This window comes from Leptinotarsa decemlineata, unplaced genomic scaffold, assembly GCF_025532065.1.
Source record: "Leptinotarsa decemlineata unplaced genomic scaffold, Ldec_3_MD MMD2_tig00078363_RagTag_RagTag, whole genome shotgun sequence".
NCBI lineage: Eukaryota > Metazoa > Arthropoda > Insecta > Coleoptera > Chrysomelidae > Leptinotarsa > Leptinotarsa decemlineata.
In genome coordinates this window covers 3,343,401-3,354,058 of record NW_027412728.1, presented here as the reverse complement: position 1 = coordinate 3,354,058, position 10,658 = coordinate 3,343,401, and the positions used below count along the sequence as shown (strand labels likewise).

General features: G+C 35.2%; 1 protein-coding gene across 1 annotated transcript in view; it reads left to right on the top strand.

Annotated features, from left to right (window-relative positions):
- The first annotated feature begins 2,661 nt into the window (after positions 1–2,661).
- The window catches only part of Rim (Rab3 interacting molecule), a 355,610-nt gene continuing 347,613 nt past the window's right edge, over positions 2,662–10,658 (top strand). The window contains exon 1 of the mRNA XM_074185890.1: positions 2,662–3,027. Coding sequence (XP_074041991.1) covers positions 2,915–3,027 — 113 coding nt within the window. The 5' untranslated portion in view covers positions 2,662–2,914. The remainder of the gene's footprint in view (positions 3,028–10,658) is intronic.

Genomic DNA, 10,658 nt, shown 5'->3' with positions numbered 1-10,658 from the left:
TTTCAAACAAGCTATCACTCGATACCCCTTGTCATTTAAAATTTTCAAGGAAATGATCCTGGGGTGCAGAGGGTGAAAGGGGTGAAGTAGTTATTGGTTAAAAAGTTGTCCCCTTTGATGTATCTTCTGACGTGTCTCAGCGTTTTTTCTTTCAATCAGTAGTTTTCGATAAATCCGTGGTGGGAAGTTTTCGAATGAACACCCTGTATATATATATATATATATATATATATATATATATATATATATATATATACAGAGAGAGAGAGAGAGAGAGAGAGAAAATAATGGGACCAAGGATAGAGCCCTGAGGTACTCCATAGTAAACAGGTAAAGCACTAGAACACGTTCCATCCAGACATACTGACTGAGTCCGATTTCTGAGCTAACTTTTCAATAGATCTACAGTCCCTTCACTAAATCCGAGAAATGACATTTTCCGACACAGAATATTGTGGTCTAATGTATCGAATGCTTTACTGTAGTCCAAGAGTACCATGGAAGTTACTTCATTATTATCAGTTGCTTTCAATAAATCTTGGGTGATGTTGACAAGAGCGGTGGTGGTGCTATAGAATTTACGAAATCCAGATTGAACATTTATTATTAAATCATTATTGTATACAAAAGAATCAATTTTATCTTTCAGAAACCGCTCGAACACCTTAGATAGCATAGGCAGTTTGTTAATAGACATTAAATGAGATAATTCAGTTGGATTTTCACATTTTGGCAAAGGGAGTACAATTGCATGTTTCCATGCAGAAGGAAAATGATTTGTTTCTATAGATGAATTGAATATGTGTGTTATGTGGTTGATAAGATAATTTTCAATATACTTCAACATAATGACAAAAATGCTGTCAGTTCCACTGATGTATTGTTGAGTCTGGAGTGGTGTCACTTTGCGAAAATTCAAAGTAGGTCCATTATAGGTCTGAGTATATCTTTCAATGAGTGTTTCATGATGATCAGATTTCGCAGAATAAATAATATTTGTTAAGTGGGAGTTTATTTGATTTAAATACGATAAATCCGCGGAAGGTTAGGGCTGTGTTTATTTTTAAAAATTTCAAGTTTTCTTAGAGTACCCCATATCAAACTGGAATTTCCGTTTCTCGAAACAAATTCTAAATAGGCTTTTTTTACGTCGGATTGCTCCGGTGATATAATTACGGAGTTCCTTATAGCTCGTCCAGTGTCTATGAGATTTGGTTACTTTGAACTTTCCAGGAGCTCTATCTCTTAGTTTAATAATTTCCTTGATGTTGAAGGTAAGCCATAGAGCGGACCGTTTTGTTGATCTTATAGACCTAACTAGGGCATGGAAATTGAGAAGAACTGATGTGTTTGTGATGAAAAACTCTTCCATTGCATCTACTGTTTCGAAGTTGAAGATTCTATCCAAATCAAAGAGGTGGAGATTATTGAAAACATCATATTGGTTGACATTTCGGAAATCTCGGTAGCGAACTGTTTTGTATTTTGATGTTGTTTCAAGTGATATAATTTCACAAGTAATTGCAAGATAGTCGGGGATACCGATATCTAAAACTTCAACTGACTGCATATCATCCTTTTTCTGATGTCACCAAGATATCAATAAGGGTAAGAGTATTAGCTGTTATTCTTGTAGGGACTTCTATCCGTTGAGACAGATTATAACTTTGAAGAAAGTTTAGGAATAATTCTACAGCATTATTGATTGACAAGAGGTTAATATTCATATCTCCCGCCTAGTTTAAGGAATCGCAGTTCATTAAAAAATTTGACACCATATCTTGGTGTCGGTGGTCGGTATACAACTCCGAATATGTATTTTTTGAGTGTGATTTCTTTATTACTCTGCAAATGAATGTAGACTGTCGTGGATCAGAAATCGAGTTACAAATATATAAAAAGTGCACTAATTTTCACACCAATATCTAGATTTCCGATACAGGGTAATGAAAGACTCGAAACTGACCCTTTCAACTTCTGACACGATTAAGTACTCAACTTTCCCAAAGTTCAGAACCTTAAAAACTTTCCAACTCTGTTTTCAATATAACTCACCAAATTGTTTTCTGGGGGAACCCTGTAGTTCTTAGAGAAACATGCGACGAAAATAATGGATATTATGCCTGTTAATTAACTGGCACCAAATCAATATCTTGAAAACTTTCTTGGCCAGAACACATGCAATAGTTTTTCCACATTTCGGTTGGCAACGGTCAGTCGAGTCTTGGTGATGTGTTCCTGCATGTGGTGCCCTTTACACAGCGAAGAGAGAAAGCTACTCCTTCACCATTTTCTTATCTCGTATGCTCAGAAGAGTTCCTGTCGTGATTGAGATGACGTAACAATTTCTGAGGACCAAATCAACGATTGATCCAGTCATCCCGATTGATTTTTAGGTATGTAGTTTCAGTGTTATAGTTTTTCAATTCCAAATGTTGTCGGCCGATGTTTTCGATTCTTCCTGTAATCAGATTCCATCTCCCATCTTCAAATCCTCTCTCCACCGTATAGCATCCTGAATATCAGCTAAAAGTGACAGCGCAACCAAAGACGCCTGAGCGCGTGCCTATATCCTAAATCAATAGTTGTATCGCGTGACGTAACTGAAGAGGTGGTTTGCTATTGGCCGTCTCAGAACTCATCCTATTATTTATGAAAAGTACATGAATGGATAATAGCAACTGTGATATTCGCTCGAAAATCTCAATAAAGACTGGCTAAAACAACTGCATATCGCGGTGCGGTACGGGCGTGTTGATTTTTTTCGTACTATCGGATATTGTTCTTTTAGCGGCAAGGCGTTTCCCATGTCTGTTTATTTTCGGAACACGATGAGTTGTTTAGTGATCGAAGATGTCGGTGAACTTTACAAGGGGTGACTTTCCTTGATGTGTAATGCCTGAGAAGGGCTAGGATGGAAGATATAGGGCCGGATCTGTCTCACCTCACTCCTGAGGAAAGGGCCATCATCGAATCGGTGATGATCAGACAAAAACAAGAGGAGGAAAGGGAACAAGAGATTTTGAGGTATTTTGAATATGTTAGGGCTGTGACTGGCTATGCTTACTGTCTTTTACATATTTGATCTTGACCGAGAACATCCTCGATGATTTATAATTGATTTTGCTGTAATGAGAACTTTCATAAGTTATCTGGACCTAGCGACAAGTCAATATTGTTTCTCAATAAGGTGGTTTGAGAAGTCCTTCTTTGATGTGTATCACAGCCAATAAGTGAATGAAAAAAATTATGAAAAACATTAGGTTTTCTTGAGTCATTTCGTTTTTATGTCCTTTCGAATTCCCTTTTGCGTTAGGTAGGTATGCCAACTTAGATTCTCTCAAACAGACAAGATGGTCACATGAAATCAAAGCAAACCGTTAGTAAAAACAATAGTGAACTATTACTGGAGTTTTTTCCCAACACCAAATCGTTATTTTTAAATACCTCGACATTTTTAAACACCTCTTAGAATTAGATAGCTAGCTCTATATAAAAAAAACTAACATATAGATTAAACGAAAATGATTACGTACAATGGAATGACTTTCAGCGAGGAATGTTTCGGATGATTGAATCAAAAGTCATAAATATTGTTGGAGATCATTCATCACAATCGTTTGATAAGGAATAGATCAACCTTTTCAACAACGGTTTGAAATTTGGTAATGAGGAGCCAATATGGAGGGTTAGATTTATTTAGAAAAGAAACAAGCACGTACAGGTATATTTCTGACAGTTCACATCACTGTGGATAGCACAAACGTGCTGGGTTGAATTTTTTAGTGCATCGTCTTTTGACTTTCCCTCTAACACATGAGAGGTTCACAAAAGAAAAACGTACAATACAGCAAGTAGCAGCCACTAACGGTATCTCGAGGGGTATTATAGATAAAATAATAAGAAAGAAGAAGTTTAGGTTGAGAATGAACGAAATCTCGACTTTCAGAAAAGACAAAAACCAAGATGAATACATCTCGGTTCCATATCACCAATACACGAAGAACTTTGGAAAGATTTACAAGGAACTAGGTATGAAGGTGGTTTTTAAAACAAGTCATACACTACAGAGCCTTTTGGGAAGTCCAAAAGACAAAGTCGAGAATTCGGCAAAGTCTGGAATTTACGAAATTGAATGTAAGGACTGCGATGCAAAATATTATGGACAGGCAAAAAGATCTATTAAAGTAAGATATAAGGAACACATAGCACACTTAAAATATGGAAGACCTGAAAAATCAGCAGTCGCCCATCATATTTTGCAAGAAAACCATTCCATAGACTTCAGTTCATTAAGATTAGTTAGACAAGTTAACAACAACAGGCAACTAGATGTCTATGAGAATGAAGAAATAAGTAAACATAATAAAATCATGAATAACGATGACGGACCAATAGCAAATAGCATACTATATAGCTTGTTAAAATACTATTATTAGATTTACTGACTATTACATGAGAAGACATTGTAAAAATAAATTTAGATAGGCAATATTGTGGAATTAATTTTTATATAGCTTGAAAATTGTTTTATATGTAGCTATAACATTTGAACATTACATAAGGACATATTGTAAAATTAATAGATAAGGCAAATTGTGAAACTAATTTAGGACACCAAAGGTGTGGTATACCTGTATGGTATACCTGTATAGCATAAATAGGGTTAAATTTCACTAGTTCGGACTTCCATTGTCTACTATATAAAATGATTTGAAATCCCTGAAACAAGTAAAAAAAGAATAATTAAAAAAGAATAGTTGAAAATAACAATTATATTAAGCAACAATAAACCTGAAATGAAATGATAGTGAAGTAACCTACAAGTAAAAATATAATAATTGAATAAATAAAAATTAAAGAAATGCAAAAAAGAAAATAATAAAAAATAAAAATAAAAAAGTGTAGAGATTCCAAGTCACGTTAGTTCACGACGTTTCGATTGGAATCTCTACACTTTTTTATTTTTATTTTTTATTATTTTCTTTTTTGCATTTCTTTAATTTTTATTTATTCAATTATTATATTTTTACTTGTAGGTTACTTCACTATCATTTCATTTCAGGTTTATTGTTGCTTAATATAATTGTTATTTTCAACTATTCTTTTTTAATTATTCTTTTTTTACTTGTTTCAGGGATTTCAAATCATTTTATATAGTAGACAATGGAAGTCCGAACTAGTGAAATTCATCACGAAACATTGTCAATCACCTTCAAACATAAATAGGGTTAGCTTCGCAAGTTTTCCAGTTCAATCTTCCTCTTGAAGATGGTCACTTGGTGATCGAAACACGTGTCGAGGTGTAAAAATAACGATTTGGTGTTGGGAAAAATCTCCAGTAATATTCATTATCACACCAAAGGTTCCAAACAGTGCATTATAAACGATAGTGAACTATCAATATTAATATTTTTGTTTTTTTTTATTGTTAATCTGAGATGTTTGAAAACTGGAAGGACAAATCTTCAAAGCAATTTTTTTTTGGAAACCGCTGGTTTGTTGAAAAAAATATTCGCTTCACAGTGATAGGTCTTAGACAGCATCAGTATGAACCGATTGAGTTCGTTCTGGAAGGAAATTCAATACTGGACACTAGTCATAATTGATCCTAGATTTATAATTAATGAGATGGGGTTATGATATGAAACAAAATTTAGCAACTTTTTTGAATGCTCATTCTCTAGCACTGGATTTTTCAGGGTTTTGTTTAATAACTATTCATCATGATGATTTTGTTCGATGTCATTTCGAATCAAGTATCAGTTTCCGTTTCTTATACTATGTTGTTTCACTATCCATTTGTGAGGGTTCAATTTTCGCCTTCTTAGGAAGCTGTTGATCCGGGTAACCTATTTTCACTTGTATGAATGAATTGTGATTTTAATACTCGTTTGCTCAGTTGATTGTTGCTTTCTGACCTTGAATATAAGGTTATTTCGACTTTGAGGGTTATCGTTCCTATGATTCAATATTACAGTCTTCGAAAACAGTATTTCTTCATTCCAAAATGAAATTGAATAATGTGTTATGCGTTGCTGTTCTTGCTTTCAACAAAATGGAAATTTAGAAACGCTTTTTGCGTGAGCCACTCTTACAATATGTCGATATTACTCAAATGTAACAATCCTCCAAAAACTAGAATGCACATATAACTTGTGAAATAAATTCAAATTTTAAAGTCTTAAAATTGGTTCGATAAAAGTAAGTTTTTTCGAATTTTCATGAGATTTTTACAGTTGTCATTTCTACGTGTTTTTTTTCTGATTGATTCGGCCGTTACTTGATGAAGATCCATAGTAATTTCATAAACTAGACTTCGCGATTTGATTTCCACAAACTTTATTTGAAAAACATATCACAACCAGTTTCGCTAGCACCGTAGCTTTATCAAGTGATTTATACTTCAAGTTGTTTCTTACACTGATATTTATATACTACAGGTAACCATGATTGAGACTACCTCCCACCTTCTCGGTTTCTCTAAAAAAACAAGTTCAATAATGGTGATCTATTCAAATCCAGTTGGTCAGTCATTGAAATGTTTGAATTTTTGAGTTTATTAATTTCCATTGCTTCCAAGTGATTTAGTTTCAAACCTTTATTTTCTATGTGTAAAATTTCGAACTCTTAGTTAAAGATTTGATTTTCTTTAAAAAAACGATTTGAATATGTTGAACTTGTTTTCTTATTTACATTGCTCATATGATATTCCTGGATTCGATTCCTAAATGTTTTGATAGTTTGACCGATATACAGGGTGTAACTAAATAAGTGTAAAAAATGTCTCTTGGGTGTTTTGCCCAAAATGAACCAGTTCGCAGCAAAAAATTATTTTAGGAACAACTACAGAGATACATCGTCATAAATGCGAAAATTCGTCTACCTATCTAGTAGGTCGCTATTACCGATAGTGACAATTAAATTGGTATGACGCTGTCAGTTTGTGAATTTCCGAAATTGAATTAATACTAATTGTGTGTTGTTGTTCTGTTCTTAATTTGTTACTTTAATAATTCACTTGTTATTAAAATGGCAAACACAAATGAGGAAATGGCTGATATGCATAACGTTCACGATCTGTCGCAGGGGAATGGGTTAAAAGCTTCTAGAAGATATGCTGAAATGTATCCTTAACGGCATCCTCTTTCACATAGAATATTTGCTCGACTTCATCAACAATTACGAAAATATGGTTCATTCGACAAAAAAACGCAGGATTGTGGTCGCCATCGAGAAGTACGAACACCACAGCTTGAGGAAGCAGTACTTAATTTGATTGAAGAACAACCTACTACCAGTACTAGAAAGATTGGTTTCCAGCTTAATGTTGATCATATGACGGTATTTCGAATTTTAAAGGAACAACTCTTATACCCTTACCATCTGCAACGTGTACAGGCACTGTTACCGCGAGACTTTCCGAACCGTCTTGAATTTTGCAATTGGATGCTGGAAATGATTAGAAGAAATTGTGACTTTCTGAAGACGATAGAATTCACAGACGAATTTAATTTTCGGAACAAGATTATTAATTTTCATAATTACCACATATGGGCTGATAAAAACCCTCAAGCTATTGTCGAAACTGACCATCAGGAACAGTTTTCTCTTAACGTGTGGCTCGGAGTTATTGGGGATGATTCAATTGGGACTCATTTTTTACCTCCTCGATTAAATGGTGAGGCATACGTTCAATTTTTGAGAAAAGTGCATCCAGTACTTCTGGAGGACGTTCCTTTGGGCGTCAGAAGGGATATGTTTTTATGCATGATGGGGCTCCCGCCAATTTTAGTCAAGTAGCACGTCAGCATTTAATTGAAACATATGCAAATCAGTGGATAGGTCGAGGAGGACCACAGAACTGGCCCGCTCGATCCCCGGATCTCAATCCTCTCGATTTCTCTATTTGGGGCCATTTACAGCATTTGGTTTATCGTACTCCTGTTCGCGATGTAGAGGACTTAAGAAACCGCATCATCGATGCGTGCAGGGTAATCAGAGAGACTCCAGGAATATTTGAGCGAATACGTGGCCCAATGCGCCGACGTCTAGACGCATGCGTAATGTCTGAAGGTAGACATATTGAACATTTACTATGATTTCTATATGTTGTGTGTTTTGTTATTATTAAATTAGTTTTGTTCATTACCATTTAATCGTTTAATGGAGGTACTAACTACAAAATAACAATAAATCCAGTTCGCATTTATGACGATGTATCTCTGTAGTTGTTAGTAAAATAATTTTTTGCTGCGAACTGGTTAATTTTGGGCAAAAAACCCAAGATACATTATTTGTTTAGAATGAAACAGGCTATCGGAAATGAATTTTTAAATGGTAAACAAATAATGAGACAAAAAGTTTCATTGGAAATACGTTTTAGGGGTTGCCTTTTCCACCCCTTACAACCATGGGGTAAACCAAATAAATTACTGGCTAAGTGTCTTTTTGGTAGTACAAATCGTCAGGTTAATTTCACTATTGTAACTTTTTCAGTGCTTGTGAAAAAAATTGTTATACAAATTTTATGTATCCCCTTTAAGGGGCTGTATCTTAACAAGGGATGCTCCAATGAAGTTCCTTTATATGAAAGATCCTATTTTTTTTTGATGAGGAATCACCTCCTTGAATATTTTACACTTATTCAGTGACACCCTGTGTACCTCAGGACACGTTCCACACTTTAATTTATTGATTAATGATTGATGTAGAAGTGAGGTAATATGCTTCAGTTGATCAAAATTGAAGGGGTACCACAGGTAGAGGTTTAGGTAATTTGTGGGAGGTAGTCTCTTATGGTTACCTGTAGTATATAAATATTAGTGTAAGAAGCAACTCGAGTATTCAAATCACTGTTGATAAAACTACTGTGTTAGCGAAACATGTGATATATTTTTCAAAGAAACTTTGTGGGGATCAAATCATGAGGTGTAGTTTATGAAATTTTAAACATGTGTTCCGCTTACTTGAGAAGTCATATTAAAAAATTTGCCTCTCGATTCATGGGATCTGCCCATCAAGACGCCTAGGAATTCCTTCGATATCTTTCAGAAGGTTTACATGAGGACCTCAATAGAATTACTGAGAAGCTTAAACCAATCTTAACGGAGATTGACGGAAATTTGAGTTACAGCGGAAAAGCACAAGAGTCCTGGCTGAGATATTTAAACATGAACAACTCTAAAATTGTAGACAATTTTGTTGGTCAATTAAAATCCTGCATGAAGTGCACTCACTGTGGACACTCTTCAGTAACCTTTGATCCTTTCTGGGATTTGTCTCTCTCTCTATACCACAAAGAACTGACCAATTGAGTTTGTCACAATGCTTGGATTCCTTCACAAGAGAGGAAACTCTGGATGGAGATGGAAAACCAACGTGTTCGAGGTGCAAGGAAAGGAGAAAATATACAAAGTCCCTATCAATCCATAAATGTTCCCGTATTTTAGTAATTCATTTTAAAAGATTCTCTCCAACGGAAAAATTCAGGGACAAACTGAATGTTGTCATCGACTTTTCTTTAGAAGGATTAGATATGAGCAATTATGCAGCAGAAAATGTGGCCCCTAGTCGTTATAATCTATATGCACTTTCGAATCACAGTGGGACTACTTACAACGGGCATTACATAGCATATTGCAGACACCCATATAGTGGCGCGTGGCATGAATACAACGTTTTACACGTGTCTCCAATTTCACCTAATTCGTTTGTGAGTGAGGAGGCATATGCCCTTTTCTATGAACAGGAGAGAACGAAGCAGCACTTTTGAGGTATTTTTTCTCAGTTCTCTTGATTGTTGTTAATTTTCAATTGTTAATAAAATATGAAAGTCGAACTATGTTCGAAATTCGCGTTTGAATTTTTCTGAAAGTGTCATTAATACAATCAGTTCACTAATTTTTTTTTACTTGGTACAATTTACCACACATACTTTGCTTCAATTATTTTTCAACAAACTCCCAATCAAACAGAATAATGCTCTTGGTTATGTTGCTACGCATAATTCCAACTCTTGACTATTTGAAATCAAGTGAATTCAACTTGATTTTCAAATCAGTTTGTTATTGTAGAAGGTTATATGATTTTTTTGAATATTTCCTTCCATTTATTTTTTTATGTAACGAAGTTTGGTGGCCCAAGAAGATCGGTGGTCATTTCAACTATTATTATATACGAGTATACATCGGCCCGATACATTCGGATGGCGAGCCGGCACCTTTGGCCAGTGATCAATTTCAACACCCTCAGTCAGATCGACTATTTTTACAGATTGGACAGAGTTATTCCACCTGCTTTTACTCCTTTCAGATGATATTCTTCACACGTCGTGCCAAAATTTTCGTGATGAATATCTGTCTTACTTTGACAGTCGAGGTTAGGTTAGGTCCAAAGTTAGTAGGTCTATTCGACCCTCCACCGCAACCCGCAAGGGCTTATTGTGGCTCACACCTATTCACATTCGACCAAATGAACCCAGCTTCTTATCGAAGCCTATTAGTTCATATGGTGAGTGGTCAGTGGTCTTTCAGGTCAGATGGTAAGAATACGGCTCTGCCAAACTCTAAAAACCTGTTTCGGTTCCCAGCGGGACAGGCACAAAGTATATGCTCTGCTGTTTCATAATTTTCTAAACAGAGGCGACACACACTGTC